A 22,456-nucleotide genomic window follows, 5' to 3' on the forward strand; every position below is an offset into this window, starting at 1 on the left:
CTGTTAGATCCATTTAGTCCATAACTTCAGTTAGTTTTACTGTTTCTCTGTTTAGCTTGTGTTTCCATGATTTGTCCATTGCTGAGTGTGGGGTGTTGAAGTCTCCCACTGTTATTGTGTGGGGTCCAATGTATGCTTTGAGCTTTAATAAAGTTTCTTTTATTAATGTGGGTATCCCTGCATTTGGAGCATAGATGTTCACAACTGAGAGTTCATCTTGGTAGATTTTTCCTTTGACCACTATGAAGTGTCCTTCCTTATCTTTTTTTGACAACTTTTTGTTGAAAGTTGATTTTATTTGATATAAGAATGGCGACTCCAGCTTGTTTCTTGGGACCATTTGCTTGGAAAATTGTTTTCCAACTTTCGACTGTGAGGTAGTGACTGTCTTTGTTACTGAGGTAGGTTTCTCGTGTGAAGAAAATTGTTGGGTCCTGTTAACATATCCAGTCTGTTAGTCTATGGCTTTTTATTGGGGAATTGAGACCATTGATGTTAAGAGATATTAAGGAAAAGCGATTGCTACTTTCTGTTATTTACATTGTTAAAAGTGGAATACTGATTGTGTGGCTATCTTCTTTTGGGTTTGTTGAAAGAAGATTACTTTCTTGCTTTTTCTACGGTGTAGTTTCCCTCCTTGTGTTGGTATTTTCTACTCATTATCCTTTGTAGGGCTGGGTTTATGGAAAGATATTGTGTAAATTCGGTTTTGTCATGGAATGTCTTGTTTTCTTTGTCTATGGTAATTGAGAGTTTTGTTGGGTATAGTAGCATGGACTGACATTTATGTTCTCTTAGGATTTGTATGACATCTGTCCAGGATCTTCTAGCTTTCATAGTTTCTGGTGAGAAGTCTGGTGTAATTCTGATAGGACTGCTTTTATATGTTTCTTGACCTTTTTCCCTTACTGCTTTTAATATTTTTTCTTTGTTTAGTGCATTTGGTGTTTAAATTATGTGATGGGAGGGGTTTCTGTTTTGGTCCAGTCTATTTGGAGTTCTGTAGGCTTCTTGTATGTTCATGGGCATTTCTCTCTTTAGGTTAGGGAAGTTTTCTTCTATAATTTTGTTGAAGATATTTACTGGCTCTTTAAATTGTAAATCTTTTCTCTCTTGTATACCTATAACCCTTAGGTATATAATCTTCTCATTCTGTCCTGGATTTCCTGCATGATTTGAGTTACAAACTTTTTGTATTTTGCATTTTCTGTGATTGTTGAGTCCATGCTTTCTCTGGTATCTTCAGCCCCTGAGATTCTTCTTTCTCCTGTATTCTGTTGCTGATGTTTGCATCTATGACTCCTGATTTCTTTACAATGTTTTCTATCTCCAGAGTTGTCTCCCTTTGTGATTTCTTTGTTGTTTCTACTTCCATATTTAGACTCTGGAGGGTTTTGTTCAGTTCCTTTGCTTGTTTGTGTTTTCCTATAATTCTTTAAGGAGTTTTTGTGATTCCTCTTTAAGGGCTTCTACCTGTTGACCCATGTTTGCTTTTATTTCTTTAAGGGATTTTTGTGTTTCCTTTTTAAAGGACTTCTTGTTGACTCATGTTCTCCTGTATTTCTTTAAGGGAATTATTTATGTCCTTCTTGAAGTCCTCTGTCAGCATCATGAGATGTGATTTTCAATCTAGATCTTGCCTTTGTGTTGTGTTAGGTGTATCCAGGATTGGCTGTTATGGGAGATCTAGATTTGGATGGTGCCATGTTGCCTTGGTTTCTGTTGGTAATGTTCTCCTGTTTGCCTTTTGCCATCTGGTTATCTCTGGTGTTAGCTGGTCTTGCTGTCTCTGACTGTGGCTTCTCTGTCCTGCAAGCCTGTGTATCTGTACTCCTGGGATTCCTGTTCTCTCTGTGCACACTGGTATGTAGGCACTCCTGGGAGACCAGCTCTCCTGTGGTGGTGTTTGTGGATGTAGCTCTGTGGTCCAGGATCATCACCATGCTCCCAGGCCTCTCCACACTCCTGCAGAGGGACCAAATGTCCTCAGTGCAGTGGGCTCTTTATGATGTATCAGGAGACGTTGTCTTCACTATAGCAGACCCAAAGTCCCTGAGTGGTTCTGGTTCTCAAATGCTCTGAGTGCAGCTGATTCTCTAGAATGTATCGAAAATGGTGTTTTCACTATAGCAGACCTGGAAAGAGTCTGCCCCAGTAGAAATGACAGGCAGCCGTGGCACTTATTATCCTTTTATCAGATGTAGGGTTGGTAAAGATCTTTTCCCATTCTGAAGGTTGTTGCTTTGTCCTATTGACAGTGTCCTTTGCCTTACAGATAACAGGAAGGTCATGAAGAAGGAATATCAATCTCTGGATGCTTCACTTCTATTTAGAAAAGAGAACAAAATAATCACAAGAGGTAGAGGGTGGGAGGGACTTTGAAGGAAGAGAGGAGGGAGAGAAAAAAAGATGGAGCAGGATCAGGTGTGGGAGGAGACTGGGGGTGTGTAAAGAGGGTCAGGAAATTGAACGGAGGTCTGTACCAATGGCAGATGGGAACTGGGGGTAGTCAACAGGAAGTCCCAGAGCAAGGAAAGCAAGAGGCTCCCAGGACCCAATGGGGATGACTTTAGCGGAAATATCTAACAAAATATGGAGAGAGAAACTATAGAGACCATATCCAGAGGTTAGGCACAGCCCCTGGTTGAGGGATGGGGTCACTCACCCTTCTTAAAATTTTAATGTACAATTACTCCTGTCTAAAGGAAATACAGGGACAAAGAATGGTACAGAGACTGAAGGAGAGGCCATCCATAGACTGCCCCACCAGGGAATCCATCCCATATGCAGCCACCAAACTCATTCTCTATTGTTGATGCCAACAAGTACTTGCTGATGAGAGCCTGATAAGGCTCTCTCCTGAGAGGCTCTGCCAGACCCTTACTGATACAGGCAAGGATGCTTGCAGCCAACCATCAGACTGAACATGGGGACCCCAGTGGAGGAGTTAGGGGAAGGATGAATAAGATGATGAGGTTTGTAACCCCATTGGAAGTACAACAATATCCACAAACCAGACCCCCCCAGAGCTCTGAGGAATTAAACCACCAACCAAAGAATACACATGGAGGGACCATGGCTCCAGCTGTATTGGTAGCAGAGGATGGGATTATCTGGCAACAGTGGGAAGGGAGGAACTTGGTCCTATGAAGGTTTGATGCCCCAGTATAGGAGAATGGTAGGGCATAGAGGCAGGAATGAGTGGTGAGTGGGGGAGAATCCTCATAGATGCAGGGGGAGGTAGGGTGGGATAGGGTTTTTTTTTTAATTTACAGAAGTTTTTGCTTACCTGTATCATTCACCTACACGTGCCTATACATTCTTTTAGTTATTATGTTGTACAACCTTCATGGCAATCAAACTAACAGGAAAATGCAAGCACGTCTACACTACAGAACAATGTATTTATTGTGCCTTAAATTGTTTTATTGATTGAAAATAGTCCCTGCTTATGATACATTTGTTGAGTGACTCCATGAAAGAAACATAGAGACCCCCTCAGCATATGATATGTTCTTTGGAGAAATGGGGGGAATTTCTCTAATACCCTCATGTCAGAAAAAGAAAAAAAGGAATGAGTTGTTAAGAGGGCAATGAATTATATATATATATATATATATATATATATATATATATATATATATATATATATATATATTCATTGTTCCAGGATGGATAAAGAACAAATTATTAACCTGATTTCTACCTTGAAATTAAGTTATGCATCTGAAGTAATAACTTCACCTTGGTAGTAGGTTACACAACAATGTGACACAAATGTGACACAAAGGGTATGCAGGAGTAAACTGGCCAAGTATTGGTATATAGACATGCATGTATGAAAGATAGAATTGTCTCAGAACCCTAAGAACCATACGAGAGTAAAAAGTGAACTTAAGACCAATACTATTAAGTTTTTTGGAGCATGGTGCACCTTTAATTAAGTTCATCAGTTCTTGGTATGGGTCTTTAATGTGTATTTATATTTTTCCAACAATGATTTCCTTTGATGTGATATGTGGGCATTATCTTGAAAGGCTCTCGAATAAATTCTTTCTTGGTAAACATTTTAGGCCATAAACACAGAGGCAGAAAGCAACACTGGGGTGTTTCAGTCTTGGAGTAATTATTGTGATTCCTAGTGGAAATGAAAGCATGTCCTTTGATGCTGTAACCTGTTTGTCACTGAGTGAGGTGACTCATATGGATAGCCTGAAGGATAAAGTGCCATAGAACTCTCAAAGGGTGAATGGAAGGATCCTTGCACATATCTCTGGCTGATTAGAGTGTAATATTCTGTCATCATGTCAACAACAACAGTGCAAACACACTCACACACTCACAGGCACGCACATGCAAACACATATGAGCACTGAATATATATATGTAGCACACCATAGGTTGTACCATCCCACGACTTAGATCTTGGCAGAAACATCTCTTCATATGCTCTTCTCTTGGCTTTTTATCTTCTGGTTTTTACAGATGCGAACACCCATCTGGATCATTGCAGCCCCTTTTGGACTAACAGAATCAGAACATGTACTGCAACATGATGGGTCTGTGGTCATTGGTGCATTTTTTCCTCTCATAGGTGACTCTGCTTCAAGTTTAAAAATTGATTGGAAAACATTACCTTTGGGCACATCTAATGATTTATGGTAAGTGATTTGTATCAACTCATTTTTAAATATTCGTTTGTCCTACTTTAAGTGTGGATTTGAACCTTATTCCAAAAATTTCTCCTCATGAGGTTTCCTTCATATATTCCATTCCAAGATCCTCTGTTTAATTTTCTTTTCTTGATGACTCCTTATGTCCTCTCAAGTGAGAAGAGAAATATGTCATTACAGAGTTTTGTGTTTCATATTTGGTCATTGCAGTTTGATCACCTTTCACCATGCTGTCTGTAATTCCTCAGACTGTGAGCACATTTCATGCCAGTCCTGTACTACAAGGGATGTTGTCAGTAGCCTAACACAACACTTCAGAGAATCAGGGAGTTTCATTTGTGATTGTATTAGAGCAGGTAATACCTTTGAAATCTGTGACATTGTAATACCTCCTCAGGTTCTAGAGTGATCAGTGTTGTTTGTGTCAGCTGACACAGATTTGAATGCAGTGATGGCAGAATTAGAAATTTATCTCTCTTCACTTTTATTTTCTATCCTTAACATTTTGCAGAGTATTGAAAGCTAATGTTTTTTAATTTATATGATTTCAGATTTTTATCCATTACAACCTATTTAATTTAAAATTTCCACTATGCAATACTTGATTTCATGAATTTATTCATACAGGAATATTCTGAGATTATGTCACTGAAGGCTCTTTCCTAGACAGTCTAATATCTGCAGGAACAGCAGATCTAGATAAAGTTTGCTTCAACTTCCTTGGTAATCTCAGACATAAATAGCAATGTACAATAATTTTTCAAGGAAATAAAGTGTATATTGTAGCATGCTGAAATTTCTATCAGGGTATATATAAACTAAAGAACTGAAATAGAGAAACAAAGTACACACTCAACTCTGAATTCAACCTGGGGAAGGAAAACTGTGCAATGAATGTCCTGCTTCTGGTTAGTTGCTGGAAAATTGCTGAATGTCTAAGTGGATTTAGTCTAAGTAGAAACATTGCTAACACTTTGCTAGCAAATTGGTATGGTGATAAATTGTTAGGTCAAGGCAGTGTAGAAGGGAAATGATTCAGAAATAAAACATCATTAGGTGAAGAAGACATCTTTTCATAGTTTGAAATAAATTTTAATATTAAAGATGATCAGAATGATCCAAAAATTCACAACTAGCTGAAATATTTCATGTGGCTCTCTAAATGCCCCAGGTATATATCTTTTTTTAACTTTGCAAGAACCATGGATGCATTTGATAAATCTTTTACACTGTTGTGCAGTTGCACCACGTCAGGAACCACTTTGCACTATGCCCCATGTCTGTCCAGACAGTGTAGTGGGAGCAGTCTCACTGCAAAAGCACATTTGCAGTAGAACAGCTCATCAAATACTAGCAAGTGGAAAATGACTTGTCAGATGATTTAACAGGATATGAAATAAGACAACAGAATTTGGGAAGTGATTTCTTTTTTCATGTATGATAAATATATGTATAAAGTATAAATATATTAAATATATTTATATTCGCCTTATTTAATGTAATTTAAAATTATCTAGTTTTCTACAAGAAAGGGTATCTGAATATAAAGTATTCATATAAAGTAAATATAGAGTAAGATCTATTAAATTTCATTCATGCTTCTGATTAAATCTTTTATAATAGAGTGATGTGGTGCACAGTCATTTTGAAAAAGGATCTTTCTGACATTCTTCCTTTTTCTGTTTCTATGTGCACAAGTGCAAGCGTCATGGTCACAATGAACACAATGATCATGTGCTTTAGAGTGGCTAGAATTATGAGCCTTAACACTGGAGTTTCAATTTACGTGTGTGTAATTGAACCCATTTTCTGATTTTTTTATTATTAATCCATTTTGCAATAGTTTAGTGGAAGGTATTTTTTTAATCAAAAAATATTTTGGAATCAAAAACAGCAGGCAAGCATGAAAACCCCAAGCTGAAGTGTTTCCCAATAAAATGCAGTCTGCATGTTTGACCCATTTTATATACTGGTGTTTATAAAACTATAACTTTTTTCAGCAAAAATATTGCTAGTGATGCCTTCAGTTACAAGGATATTTGGTGGATTTCAAATTACCCAAAATATCCTAATCATTAAACCGTAGTATTTTTGGTGTAAGGTGATTTAAATTAACAAAATAACATGACAATAGTACTGTGGAAGTGAAAGTACAGAGTAATAAACAAAAGAACAAGTTCTTTTGGTTTTTTTTGTTTTGTTTTTATTTTTTGTTTGTTGTTTTTGTTTTTTGGAGACAGGGCTTCTCTGTATAGCCCTGGCTGTCCTGGAACTCACTCAGTAGACCAGGCTGGCGTCGAACTCAGAAATCTGCCTGCCTCTTGTCTCCCAGAGTGCTGGGATTACATGTGTGTGTAACCACCGCCTGGCAAAGAACAAGTTCTTTATACACACACGACACTAATATTTGTTACATTGTGAATATTCTTGCATTGTCCCTTAATCCCTATTTCTTACTTGCTCTCTCCAAATCTGTACCTCAGAACTAATCCACTTGTCAGTGAGAACATGCCATGTTCATCTTCCTGGGTCTGGATAAGCTTGCTCTGGATAAATAATTCTACTTCCAAATTCCATGATGCTCTATTAAAGAGTTGTGTACTATGGCAGTATGTAAACTTAACACATTTTGTCTATTCTTTGACTGAGGGATATCTAGATTGCTTCTGGTTTCTGGCTGTTATGCAGTAAGTTGCAAAGAACATGGTTGAGCAAATGTCCTTGGGCACAACTGTAGAATATTTTGATGTATGCTCAGAAGAGGTATGGCTGGCTATTGAGTTGCTGATGGACAAGGTCACTGTAGAAGTTTGCCATGAATGGAGGAGCAAGCACACCCTTTCCTTGAGGTCCTCACCAGTGTCAACTGTCACTTTTGTTTCTGATCTTAGCCAAGCAGACATGTGTAAGATGAAATCACGGAATCATTTTGATTTACATTTTTCTGTTGAATTTTGAACATTTATTTAAATGTTTCCCAGACACTTAAGATTTTTCTGTTGAAAATTCTGTTTAGATCTGTACTGCATTTTAATTGAAATATTTGATTTGTTGTTTTCTAGTCTCTTGAGTACTCTAAATATTTTGGATAATAGCTATCTGCAAGAAGTGGAATTGGTGAAAATCTTTCTGCATTCTGAAGACTGCTGTTTTGAACAACTGGTCTTTCCTTGGCCTTACCAAACCTTTTTTGTTATCATTTTATTAGCTGTGATAATGTACAGCAACTGCATGATTGGTGTTCTGTTCAGAAAATCTTTCCTCTTCAATGCGTGCAACGGTTTGCCCTAATTTCTCTAGGATTAGATTCAGTATTTCTGGTCTAATGTTAATATCTTTGATCTATTTGGAATTTAGGTTTGTGCAAAACCTGGATGTGCAACTAATTGCATTCTATAATCATTGACATCTAGTGAGACCACAACAATTCATGGAAAATATTTTCTTATTTACAGTTGTATAATTTTTGGATTTTTATCTGAGATCAATTGTCCATAGGTGTATGGATTCCAATAAGGGTTTTTTCGTTTAATTCTATTAATAAACCTGTTTGTTTTAAGCTAAAATAATGATGGTTTTATTACTATTGCTGTGTAGTACAGTTTGAAATCAGGGAAAGTAATACCTTGGGATTTTCTTTATTGTACATAATTGTTTTATCTACAGTGGGATTTTATTTCTACATATGAAGTTACATATTCTTTTAAGTTTTGAAAAGTATTCTGTTGTAATTTTGATAATGATTAAGTTGAAACAGGAGATTTCTTTTGATTAGAAGGCCATTCTCATTATGTTGATCCTACTATTGCATCAGCTCTTGAGATCTTTCTGTCTTCTGACATCTTCAATTTATTTTCAATGACTGAACATTTTTATTATACATGTTTTTAACTTGCTTGGTGTTTGTTACCACAATATTTTTATATAATTTGCGGCTGTTGTATAGAGTGGTTCACTAGCAATTTCTTCCTTGGTCTCCTTATTGATTCCATATATGATGGTTATTGATAATATTTGGTTAGTTTAGTATATGTGACTTTGGACTCACTTATTTATATTATCATATCATCTGTGAATAGTGATATTTTGATAGCTTCCTTTTCAATTTGAATTCCCATAAACTCCTCTTCTGTTTTATTGTTCAATCTACAACTTCAAGTACTATATTAAATAGTTCTGGAGATAGTGGACAGCTTTGTCTTCTTCCTGATGTTTGAAGAATTGCTTTCTTGGATTTAGGCTTGGTGTAAACTGGCTTTCTTAAGTGTATGTCCCTTATACCACAGATCAGTAGAAAACTATTTATCTTTAAAGGTTTCTCCATGTTTTCAAATGCTGTTTCAGCATTTAATGACATGATTATGCACTTTTTTCAGGTTTTTCATACTGTGGATTACATTGAAAGATTTGTATATATTTAACCATTTCTTCATCTCAGAGATGAGACCCGGTTGATCATAGTAGATGATGTTGTCAATGCCCTTTCAGTTCTTTGCAAGTCTTTTATTGAGTAGTTTCACCTACTTTCAGTAGAAATTTTTCTACAACAGGCTTTCTTATACTCTGTGGTGTTTGGTCATTAGAGTGTCAGTGGCATCATAAAATGAATTGGGCAATGTTCCTTTTGAATATATTTCTAGGAAGATTAGCATTAGTCTTTCTTTGAGAGTCTTGTTGAATTCTCCTCTAAAACCATCTGACCTTCAGTTTTTTTTTTGTTGTTGTTGTTGCTTTGCTTTAACTGAATGATTTTAATGACTTCTTCTATATCCTTTGGGGCTACAGGACAATTTGCACTGCTTATCTGATTTTCATTTAACTGTGGTAAGTAGTATTTATGAAGAAAACTGTCCCTTTCTTTCACCAATTATGTGGAAGAAGGGTCTTTAAAGGAGGAACTAATGATTATTTGAATTTCTTTTTTATCTTTGGTTGTTTGCTTCTTTTTCTTTCTGAATTTGGTAATTTGGGTACAGCTTTCGTGTCTTTTAGGCAGTTCGGATAAACATTTTTTCATCCTGTTTGTTTTAGAGAATCAACTCTTGTTTAACTGATTGTTTTGTTCTTTCTGTTTCAGTTTTAATAATTTCAGCCATGTGTTTGATTGTTTCCTACCATGCAATTATCTTGCCTGTGTTTGCTTCTTTTTATTGTAGAATATTCTGGTGTGCTGTTAAGTTGAATGTAGAAGATCTCTCCAATTTCTTTATGAAAGTACATACTGCTTTAACATTTCCTATTAGCACAATGTCATTGAGTCCACAACTTTGATTATGATCTGTATTCATTTTCATTGAATAGCAATGAAGTTTTTAATTTCTTCCTTTATTTATACCTTGATCCAGTAGTTATTCTGAAGAGATAGCTTCAGTGTCCATGAGTTACTATGCTATTTGTTGTTCTGTCATTGATGATAGATTACAAGTGATGTCATTGTTGATAGCTTGTTAATTATTATTTTCCTGATCAAATATAAAGGTTTATTTCAATGTTTTTATGAGTTTAAATATACTTTGTGAATAATTATGTGGTAATTTTCTAAGAGTGTTAGAGGAGGTGCTCAGAAGAAGGTATTTTCTTTTGTGTTTGGGCGAAATACTTTTTAGTTATCTGCTATGTCCATTTGATTCATATTGTCTATTACATCTACAATTTCTATGTTTAGTTTTTGTCTGGTATGTCCAGACTATTGGTGAGCGTGGAATATTGAAATCTTGCACTACAAGGGTGTGAAGGATGATGGGATTTGAACTTTAGTAATGTTTCTTTTCAAATATTGGTGCCCTTGAATTTGAGGCATAGTTGTTGAGAATTGAAGTATACTATTGGTAGATGTTTCCTTGGTAAGTATGAAGTCCACTTCCCCATCTCCTTTTGGCAATTTTAGCTGGAAGTCTATCTTGTTACACGTGACCTTACTGATCTTCTTGGATATTGGTTTGGAAACCCCTGCCAGGCCTTAATTCTGAGATAATTTTTTTTATCTTTGATGTTGAGTAGTGTTTGTATTATGCAGCACAGTAACATCTTGATTTTGTAGTCATTTTATTTGGTTGTGTTGTTTTTCAGGGAATTATGTCCATTGGTAATGAGAGACAATGATTAATGATTATTAACTCTTGTTATTTTATTTTAGGTATTGATGTTGGTGGTAGGGTGGAGTGTATGTTTGCTTTGCTGCTTTTGTTATGCTGGTATGAGATTATTTATTGCCTGAATTTTCAGGGCTACATTTGACATCCTTTAGTTTGAATTTTCCTACAAGTACATTCTGTACTTTGTCTTTCTCATGGTCTATCTCGTTTTCTTCATCTATTGTTAGTGAAGTTTTCACTGGGTAAAATACTATCCATGGATATCTGTGGTCTCTTGGAGTCTATATGAAATCTTCCTGGGCCCACATGGCTTTTAGAGTGTCTCTTAAGAATTCTGATGTAATTCTATTTGGTATGCCTTTATATATTACTTTCCATTTTCTCTTTTAGTTTTAATCCTTTTTTGTATTTCTTCTTTTCTTTTCTTTTGTGTACTTAGTGTTTTGATTATTATGTAGCAGGAATGTTTACTTAGCTTGTCTTTTTGGTAATTTGTAAGCTTCTTGCATATTATAGGCAACTCTTTCTATAGGATATGACATTTTTATTCTAAGGCTTTGTTAAAATATCCTGGATTTCTGACATGGGGATTCTCTACTTCTCCTATTTCTATGTGTGTAAACTTTGTTTTTTATATTGTCCAAAATTTTTCTGGATGTTTTGGGTCTGGAATTTTTTAAAATTTAACATTTTATTTGAATGATATATCTATTTTATCTACGCTGTCTTCTTTTTTCTTATACAAATACATTATTTATCATTTTTTGTTTATATTTATAATGAGAATTCCCTTCCCAGTTCCACTTCCACAAAGCTCCCAATCACATTGCCCCTCACCCCCCTACTCTTTACCTCTATGAGTGTGCTCCTCCACCCACTCACCCCGTACTGCCTCACCAGTCTAGCATCCCTTTACACAGAGAATCATGCCTCCTTACCCTCCCTTGATGTCAGAGAAGGCCATCCTCTTCTCCATATGTATCTGGAATCATGTCTTGGTTCATGTACAATCTTTGGTTGCTTGTTTAGTCCCTGGGAGGCCTGGATGGTCCAGTTACTTGATGCTGCTCTTCATATGGGGTTGCAATCCCCTTCAGCTCCTACAGTTCTTCCCCTTCTCTTCTATTGGGGTCCCTGCGTTCAGTCCAGTAGTTGCCTGTTAGTTTCTCCATTAGTAATAATCAGTTGCTGGCATAACCTCTTAGAGAATAGTCATACCAGGCTCCTTCCAGCAAGCCCTTGACATCAACAATATTGTGGGTGTTTGCTTCCACAGCTCACGTGGTGGCCTCTAGATGGCTTTTACTTCAGTCTCTCTTCCATTTTTGTCTCTCTCTTTCCTTTGGACAGGAATATTTCTGGGTTTAAAGTTTTGAATTACATGGGTGGCATCATGATTCAACTGGGGGTCATGACGATCTACTGGAGGTTGTGTGTAGAGGTTTTGTATCTCTTTCTTGGATATTACTACTAAAGCCATCCCCATTGCATCCTGGGAGCCTCTCACTTTTCTGGAGTCTGGGACTGTCTTCTGGTTGCCCCAATTTTGACATCTCCACTGCTACTTGTTTCTGTTTTATTTTCTGTCTTCTCCCCTGTCTCTTCTATTACCTGTTCATGCCCCTCCTTTTTGCCCTCCTGCTCCTCTATCCCTCTCCGGTTGCTCCTGTTCTCTAACTCTGCTGGTTTGCTTTATAGTTCTTTAATTATGTTTAGGTATGGAATTGAATTCCGGATCTCTCCTATACTTTTAGCATGAGGGGGTGTTTTATTTTGTCAAAAGTTTTTCAGGATCCAATGAGAAGATCATGTGGGTTTTTGTTTGTTTGACATTGTTTATATAATGGATTAAGTTGATGGATTTCCATATATTGAACCATCTCTGCAACCCTGAGATGAAACACAATTGATCATGGTGAATAATCATTTTGATGTGCTCTTGGATTCATTTTGCTAGAATTCTATTGAATATTTTTACAGCAATATTCATAAGGGAAATTGTTAACTGTTCTGAAATTCTCTTTCTTTGTTGGGTCTTTGTGTGGTTTAGCATAAATGAGGCTTTACAAAGCATAAATGAGACTTTGTAAAATGTATTGGGTAGTGTTCCTTCTGTTTTTATTTTGTGAAAGAGTTTGGGTTTATTGGTATTAAGACGTCTTTGATTCTGATAGAAATCTACCCTCAAATCTTCTGGCCCTGTGCATTTATTTATTAATTTATTTTTACTATTTTTTTATTGAGTATCTTCTTCATTTAGATTGCCAATGGTAAAACCTTTCCCAATTTACCAACTCCCAAAAGCCCCCCTCCCCAAAGATTCCCTACACCTCCTCCCACCCCCTGCCTCCACATATATGGCCCTCTACCCGACACAGTCCCACCTTCCCCCCCCACATTCCCCCTGTTCGTTTCCCTTTGTTGGGGGCCTCTATTGAGCCTTTATATGACCAAAGACCACTCCTCTCACTGATGCCTAACAAGGCCTTCCTCTGACACATTTTTGGCTGGAACCATGTGTACCCCTTTGTTGATAGTTCAGTCCCTGGGAGTCTTGGGGTGTCTGGGTGTCTGAAGTCATTGTTCTTCCCAAGGGGTCTATATACTCCTTCAGTCCTCCGGACCACCCTCCATATCCTCCGTTGGGGACCACAAGCCCAGTCTAATAATTGGTTGCTAGTTTCTGCCTCTGTATTTGTAAGGCTCTGCAGGGCCCCTCTGGAGACAGCCATGGCATGCTCCTTTTGGTACATGCTTCTTGTCGTAGTATCAGGGTTTGTTGACTGTTTATAGGATGAATCTCCACGTAGGGCAGTCACTGGGTGGCCTTTACTTCAGACTCTGCTCCACACATTGCCTCCCTTATTGCTCCTGTGAGTATTATGGATACAGAAACTGTGGTATATATACACAATGGAATACTATTCAGCTATTAAAAACAATGAATTCATGAAATTCTTAGGCAAATGGATGGAACTGGAAAGTGTCATCCTGAGTGAGGTAACCTAGTCACAAATGAATGCACATGGTATGCACTCACTAATAAGCGGATGCTAGTCCAAAAGCTCAAAATAAACAATTTGCAATTCACCCAGAACAGGAAGCTCACGAAGAAGGAGGACTTAAGTGAGGGTGCTATGGTTCCTCTGAGAAAGGGACTTCCAGTTTTGTTGAGTATAGTCTATGGTATTAGGACCTGATAATTTCTTTAAATTTCCTCCATATCTGTTGCTATGTCTCCCTTTTCATTTATGACATTGTTAATTTGGATACTGTCTCTGTGTTGTCTTGTTAGTTTGGCTAAGTATTTCCACTATCTTGTTGATAAAGAAACAGCAACTGCTTTTGCTGATTCTTTATATAGTTCTTTTTGTTTCTACTTGGTTGATTTCATCCTCGAGTTTGATTATTTCCAGCTGTCTACTCCTCTTTGGTGTATTTGCTTATTTCTGTAAGAGAGATTTCAGGTGTGCTGTTAAACTGCTAGTGTATGCTCCCTCTAGTTACTTTTTGGAGGCACTCAGAGCTATGAGCTTTCCTCTTAGCACTGCTTTCACTGTGCCCCATAAGTTTGGGTTTGTTGTGTCTTTCATCTTCATTGAATTCTAAAAGTCTTTCATTTCCTTCTTTATTTCTTTCCTGACCAAGTTAACATTGAGGAGATAGATGTTCAACTTCCATGTGTACATGGGCTTCCTGTTTTTGTAGTTATCGAAGATCAGCCTCATTCTGTGGTGGTCTGATAGAATACATGGGATTAACTCAAAATTCTTGGATCTGTTGATGTTTATTTTGTGTCCAAATTATATGGTAGATAATTTGAGAAGGTACCATGGTGAGAAGAAGGTTTATTATTTTGCTTTAGGGTTAAATCATCTGTAATTAGCAGTTAAATCCATTTGTTTCATAAATTCTGTTAGTTTCACTGTGTCTCTCTCTTTAGTTTCTGTATCCATGATCTGACCATTGGTTAGATTGAAATATTAAAGTGCCCCACTGTTATTGTGAGGTTCATTGTGTGCTTTGAACTTTAATAAAATTTCTATTATGAATGTGGGTGCCCTTGCAATTGTAGCACAGATGTTCAGAATTGAGAGCTCTCCTTGGAATATTTTTCATATGTTGAGTATGAAGTGTCCTTCCTTATCTTTTTTGAAAACTTTTGGTTGTAAGTAGATTTTATTCATTATTGAAATCGCAACTCCAGCTTCCTTCCTGAGATCATTTGCTTTGAAAATTGTTTTCCAGCCCTTTACCCTGAGGTAGTTTCTGTTTTTGTCTGTGAGCTATGCTTCCTGTATGCAGCAAAATGCTGTACCCTGTTCACATATCCAGTCTGTTAGTCTATATCTTTTTATTGGGGAATTGAGTCTATTGATATTAAGAGATGTTAGGAAATAGTGATTGTTGTTTCCTGTTATTTTTGTTGTTAGAGATGAAATTATGTTCTTTTCTTTTGGGTATCTTCTTTGGGGTTCCTTGAAAGAAGATTAGTTTCTTCTGTTTCTAGGGTGTAGTTTCCCTCCTCCTGTTGGAATTTTCCATTTGTTACCCTTTGCAGGGCTGAATTTGTAGAAAGATAGTAGCCTGGGCTGGCATTTGTCTTCTCTTAGGGTTTGTATGATATCTGCTGAGGATCTTCTAGCTCTCATAGTTTCTGTTTAGAAGTCTGGTGTAATCCTGATAGGTCTGCCTTTATATGTTACCTGACCTTTTAAACTTACCGCTTTTAATATTCTTTATTTGTTTTGTGCATTTTGTGTTTTGACTATTATGTAATGGGAGGAATTTCTGTTCTGGTTCAGTCTGTTTGGAGTTCTGTAGGCTTCTTATATATTCATGGGCATCTCTTTCTTTAGGTTATGGAAGTTTTCTTCTATAATTTTATTGAAGATATTTACTTGCCCTCTCTGTCGGGAATCTTTGTTCTATTCTATACCTATTATCCTCAGGTTTTGTCTTTTCATTGTGTCTTGGATTCCCAGGATGTTTTGAGTTAGGAACTTTTTTCATTTTGTGGTTTCTATGATTGTTGTGTCAATATTTTCTATGGTGTCTTCTGCACCTTAGATTCTCTCTTCTATCTTTTGTATTCTGTTGGAGGTGCTTGCATCTATGAGTCCTGATCTCTCTCCTAGTTTTTCTATCTTCAGTGTTGTCTCCTTTTGTTTCCTTTGTTGTTTCTATTTCCATTTTTAATCATGGATGGTTTTGTTCAGTTCCTTAACCTATTTGGTTGTGTTTTCCTATAATTCTTTAAGGTATTTTTGTGTTTCCTCTTTAACACTTTCTACCTGTTTTCCTGCATTTTCCTGTATTTCTTTAAGGGAGTTATTTATGTACTTACAGTCCTCTATCATTATCATGAGATTTGATTTTAAATGAGAGCCTTGATTTCTGGTTTGTTGGTGTATCCAGGGCTTGCTGTGGTGGGAGATGTGGGTTATGCTGATGACAAGTAGCCTTGGTTTCTGTTGTTTATGTTCTTCCCCTTGGCTCTTGCCATCTAGTTATCTCTGGTGTTAGTTGGTATTCTTGTCCCTGATTGTGGCTTGTCCCTTCTGCAAGTCTGCGTGTCAGCACTCCTTTGATATCAGTTCTCTCTGGGAGGAATTCTCTCTGTGGCCCATGGTTAACTCTGGGCAGAGACTGAAACCCAAGCGATTCTATCTCACACTTCTCCTTGATTCCTGCGATCTGAGGACTCTAGTCAGGTCCCTCAGAGCAGATTGGTAGTCTTATAACTGCTCATAGGTTTGTCATCACTACTTGGAGACTAACTCTCTATTGGCAGTATTTTGGTATAGAGAGCTGGTGCACAGGTTCAGCTCTGGGATTGAAACCAGAAGTGAAAGTAGATGTTGTTTGTGTGCAGGGAATATATCCTGTCAATGTTGCAGCTTCAGAGCTTATGTGGGCTTCTATGAGTGCTCATCAGTGAGGAAAAGCAGAAATCACCGAATCACTTGAGGCTAGGCGTTCATATGTTATTCTGACCTCCAGACCTGACTGTCCTCTTTAGCAGTGAAGTCCTACTATGTTGACTCCTTTCTTTCTCCTGTATTTTAGAATTATTTAGTGGAGAGCATCTAAATTAGCCAAAAGGTCAAGAAGCGATAACTTAGGTACTTTTAACAATATTTGTGACTTCACAGTGGAATTTTTCTACTTTTTCATTTTCTTTGAGATAGGGTTAATGTATATCCAGGGTTGTCTGGAAGCAAGATATAGACAGACTCATTTGTAATTTACAGATAGGCCTGCTTCTGCATGTTTAATGATAAGGTTGTATGTAGTAGACTCATGCACCCACCAGTGGTATAGATAATGACAGATGCTTTTCAATATTTTAAGGCATAGGAGTTTTAGGTGGGCAGATTACCAGAAAATTTTGAAATTCTCCACTGTAATACCTGCCACTATGTCCTGGATGTGGTCCACTTTACTTTTCTGCTCATCTTCTGGTCCATCCAGAAACCACAGTGTCCTGCTAGCAAGACTCCCACCTTTGATTTCTGCTTTGAAGTATCCCTATATCTCCTGGAAGTTTTGCTATTCACTTTCTTCCCAGCTATTGGTAGTCAGATATATGTTACGTCCTAAAGGCAAGTGAGGAAGGATGTATGTTCACAAAATATCAAGCCAGTCATGGTCTGTAGAAATAGCAAAACCAAGAACTGACAACTAAGCCAGTGCTTTACTCCCTGAAAGATTAGAATTCAGCAATCCAATAATAGTGACAAAACATCACACAATGTGCGCCAACATAGAAACTTGCCACCAATCTTGATACTTTTCCTAGTTTTCTTTCTTTCTTTCTTTCTTTCTTTCTTTCTTTCTTTCTTTCTTTCTTTCTTTCTTTCTTTCTTTCTTTTTTCTTTCCATCTTTCTTTCTTTCTTTCTTTCTTTCTTTCTTTCTTTCTTTCTTTCTTTCTTTCTTTTTTTTTTTGGATTTGGTTTTTTTTGAGACCGGGTTTCTCTGTTCCCTGAGACAGAGTTCCTTGGCTGTCCTGGAACTCACCCTGTAGACCAGGCTGGCCATGAACTCAGAAATCTGCCTGCCTCTGCCTCCCAGAGTGCTGGGATTACAGGCGTGTGCCACTGCCACCCAGCTCCTAGTTTTCTTAAGGAGATGAGTCTGGGATAGAAGAAAAAGCCAGAAACCTAGTAAGCTTGAGTATGTCTGAGACCCTGGCACTCTGGTACCCAGGCACCCACCAGAGATTGTAGGCATCTCCTAACTCCCTACTACATTCCTGAATTGGATATTTGCCATATTTTCCACATAAGGACATAAGACATGTGATCACATACCACAAAACATAGTTTTCCATGCAAATGTGGTACCTAGTGGCTCTGAGGGTTTACACAATATGATTCCCTTTCTAGCCATTCCATCTTGCAAAAGTTATTTAATCTCTGGCCCACACAGAGAAGGTTGCATCCATCTATTTTCCAGGGTAAACCAAAAATGAACAGGTTTTTCAAAAGCCAAATCTTGCCACAGATAGACTGAATTCACAAAGTGAGCTCTTTCATAATAGTATATCACATGAATCTGGTGGCTTCATGAAAAATAAACTATTTTTCATAGTTTGGCATACTGGAAGATAAGAAGAGTGGATAATTTGTAAAGAAATATATTTCATTCTATGACGGAATTATGTTATATTTCCACATCTGGAAGTCAGAGAAAGCAAACTCTCTTGGATATATAATTAATAAGTTTTGCTCTTCAGCATATCATTTGAAATGAAGAATTTGTTGAAGGACTGTGTGTTCTAAGCAAACACAAGCTTTCAGAATATAAAAGCCATTGCTCTAAAGTTATAGGTATAATAGTTATGAGTTCCTAATATGAATGCTGTGATACTTCTATGCAGGATGGATTTACGAAACTACCAACTTGTTTTGGCCATGTTATTTGCCATCAATGAAATCAACTTGAACCCTCATGTTTTACCAAACACGTCTCTGGGACTTGAGATATATGATCTCCCAGATACTGAAAGGAACATTCTGAAGAGTGTATTCTATTGGCTCACAGGTTTGAGCATATTTATCCCTAATTACAATTGTAGAAAAAAGTGGAAATCGGCTGCTACACTTACTGGAATATCATGGAAATCATCTGAAATCATTTGGACATTGTTGGGTCTTTACAAATTTCCTCAGGTGAGTGCACATGATGTGAGTGGTGGGAAGCCAGCTTTCTTTTCTCAGAATTAGCTGTTTGCAAAATGAAAAGGAGAGATTTTGATTAATTGGCATTAAAGAGCAAATAGAAAGACAAGTACGTTCACAGTCTGTTATTTTTTTTTACTTTGATGTAGAGTAAGGAGGGTGAACAGTACACAAGGCAATTTAAAACTTTAATAGTTTTCAATAATTTTTCTGGAAACACTCAGGAGATGAGATGTGACATTAAGAACTATTGAGCAGAGTATCAACTTTATAACTTAAATCGGGTTTTTAAGACTAAGACTATTTAAATGGCATTTATTGTTCTCATTTTTAAAATACTGATTTCCTTTCAGCTTACTGTTGGGCGTCTTGATCATGCAGAGATTGACACAAATCAGTTTACATCTCTGTACCAGGTAGCCCCCAAAGACACAGCTCTGTTCTGTGGTATTGCCTCTTTGATGCTTCATTTCAGCTGGACCTGGGTGGGACTGCTCATCACAGATGACCACAAAGGTTCTAAGTTTGCATCAGATTTTAGAATGGAGATGGAAAAGAACAAAGCCTGCATAGCTTTTGTGGAAACAGCATCATATGTGGGAGAATCAATATTTCATCCTCTAACATATGATCAGATGCATACTCTAGAGTCATCAGCAGATGTGATTGTAATTTATGGACCCACTGATTTCCTATTAACTGTAATAATAAATATCTATAGAAAGTACACGATGAATAAAATCTGGGTTATGAATAAAAAATGGATTGTCCCAACGATTCAACCATATACAATGTTACATTTATCCCATGGGGCTCTCACTTTTTCACCCCATCATGGGGAGATTGTTGGTTTCACAAAATTTCTGCAGGAAACCAATCCTGTTAAATACCCAGAAGATACTCTTCTTCATAGCTTGTGGATGATTTTTTTCAATTGCTCAAGATTGCATTCTGAACGTAAAATCATTGAAAACTGTCTGCCCAATGCCTCTTTGGGATTGTTGCCAAGGAGTCTTTTTGAAATGGTCATGACTGAAGAGAGTTACAATGTGTACAATGCTGTGTATGCAGTGGCCCACAGTCTCCATGAGAAGAATCTCAATCAAATACAAGTTCAACCACAGGCAAATATTGATAGGACTCTGTTATCCCCCTGGCAGGTAATGTGCCTTTCTTTGTATTTTAAATTCACCAACATGACACAGATGCCTGAAAAGCTCTCAAACTGGTAATGCTATATTATTTTTCCATTCAATAACCTATAAGACATAGTGCATATTTCAGTGCTTAGATATCAATATAGTTCAATGTCTATGTATATGATGAGTGGCCTGTAGAAGATTCTGTTCAACAGACTAATTCTTCTTTTTGTAGAAATAGCAGAGATAGCTGGGCATGGTGGCACATGCCTGTAATCCCAGCACTTGGGAGGCAGAAGTAGGCAGATTTCTGAGTTCGAGTCCAGGCTGGTGTACAGAGTGAGTTCCAGGACAGCCAGGACTACACAGAGAAACCCTGTCTTAAAAAAGTACCAATCCCCCCTCTCAAGCAAACAAAAAAAGAAATAGCAGAGATATTTGTCTTGCTAATTTCTCAGTAGAAAAACCAAGATTTTCATTAATGTGCCGATCCCTAAAGAATCTTCATGTCTTAGAGTTGTGAATACCCAGGGGATGCTACACCATCTCAGAGAAGTTGATGGGGGTTGGGTGGTGAGATGGATTAGTCTAAAAAGAGGAACTGCAATCAGGATGGAACTGAATAATTACATTGTAAAGCATACAAAAACTATAAAAAAGGAAATATAGATCCAAATTCTAGAGTAGATTTAGAAAGTAGAAAGGGAATTGCCAAGAAAAGGTGATTAGAGGGTAAAGGCAATGAAAATGTTGTTTAGAGGACACCCCACTTTAGATAAATAAGAATAATTTATTGTTTCATAGCATGACATACAGTTAGTTGTGATGGGTAGTCATAGTTATCAATGTGACTGCGTCTGCAATCCAAATCCAAGGGTCAAGCTGGTGGTTATGCTGGAGTTACCCTGTTAAGCTTTCTCGAGAGGCTTGTGTCAGGCGACTTTGGGGTGTTCGGTCTTTGAATCTAGGGAAATTTTGTGTGACTTTTTATTTATAGGAACAATAAGCACTCTCTAAGTCAGTGAAGCATACAGGACAACTGTGTACTTCTGGGTTTCATAGAAGTCAACATACATGTAAATCATGGCTATCAATTCATGTTAGGCTATGCTTTCTAGTTTGAAAAATGACATTGCATTCTATGTTGCTAAGTTTATAAAACATTTGATTGTTTGAAATGTATGTTCTGAGTCTTGCAAATAAACCAGAACAAAAAGAAAAAAGAAAAAAGAAAAAATCCAGGTTTTCAAGTTCATTTTACACAAAATATATACAAAATTCCTGTATGCCATTAGAATAAGTATGTGCTCTAAATCAGCCCACTCCTGATTATCCACCAAACTCAAGTAACCTCATCTTAAACATTGAGGCTGTGAAAATGTCAGGAAATATAAGGATATACCTAGTTTTTCAAAGAAGTTGACATCTGTTCACTCCATAGTCCTTGAACATTTGGTAGTACTTGGAATAGTAATAAGATAGTTTCTTTAAACCATGGCAAAGTAATAGGGTCTTTTGTAGCATTTTATAGATTCTTGGAATTATATGGTATTCTATTAGATAATAGTGATAGAAATGAAGTAGTTTCAATCTTTTGAAAAGGGATAAAAAGTTGTGACTTGTTTGCTGTATTATCTTTGATCATTTGGCTCTTCTTGGCCTGGCATATTCTATGCAAACTGACATTTAAGAAAAAAAAATATATTTATTTTCTCCTAAGCTTTCTTTTGTTGTGTTCAATCCCATAGAAAATTAATTAAAATAGTGTTAACATCATACACTATTGTCAGGAAATAACTCCTTATTCATAATTAAATTATAAATTCATAACTTCAACTTCATCATATGATTTCTCATATCTTTTAGCTTCACCCTTTTCTGAAGAATATTCAAGTCAAAAACTCTGTTGGTGACCCTGTGGTTCTGGACTGGAAAAGGAAGGCTGATCCAGAGTATGATATTAACAACATTTGGGACTTTCCATCAGGTCTTTCACTATTGGTGAAAGTAGGAACATTTGTTCCTAGTGCTTCCAAGGGGAAACAGCTGATGATATCTGACTACATGATTAACTGGCCCATAGGATTTACAGAGGTGTGTTTCTAAGTAAATTTTATATGCTTCTTGACGTAGTAAATCTTGGTTGTTAATAATTACCCCATCAATACACTCATGACTATTATTATTAAGAGTTTTACTGATCGCTCATTCTTGTGGAAGTGTTTTAAACATTTTTAAATTATCTAATCATTTTGGCCTTTAAAGAAAGGTTATCAATTACTACTTTCTGACATCATTGTAACAAAAGAGATATCAGGCTGTTTACATTAACTTCTAGAGTCCAAGGTAAAGTTTTTTCAAAATA

The 22,456-nt window shown here is 36.9% G+C and overlaps 1 protein-coding gene across 1 annotated transcript in view; it reads left to right on the forward strand.

Annotated features, from left to right (window-relative positions):
- The first annotated feature begins 4,446 nt into the window (after nucleotides 1–4,446).
- Nucleotides 4,447–22,456, forward strand: part of LOC127671005 (vomeronasal type-2 receptor 116-like) — a 41,980-nt gene continuing 23,970 nt past the window's right edge. The window contains exons 1-4 of the mRNA XM_052165647.1: nucleotides 4,447–4,661; nucleotides 18,652–18,943; nucleotides 19,306–20,112; nucleotides 21,958–22,185. Of these exons, the coding sequence (XP_052021607.1) occupies nucleotides 4,447–4,661; nucleotides 18,652–18,943; nucleotides 19,306–20,112; nucleotides 21,958–22,185 (1,542 nt within the window). The remainder of the gene's footprint in view (nucleotides 4,662–18,651; nucleotides 18,944–19,305; nucleotides 20,113–21,957; nucleotides 22,186–22,456) is intronic.

This window comes from Apodemus sylvaticus, chromosome 20, assembly GCF_947179515.1.
Source record: "Apodemus sylvaticus chromosome 20, mApoSyl1.1, whole genome shotgun sequence".
In the NCBI taxonomy this organism is placed as follows: Eukaryota; Metazoa; Chordata; class Mammalia; order Rodentia; family Muridae; genus Apodemus; species Apodemus sylvaticus.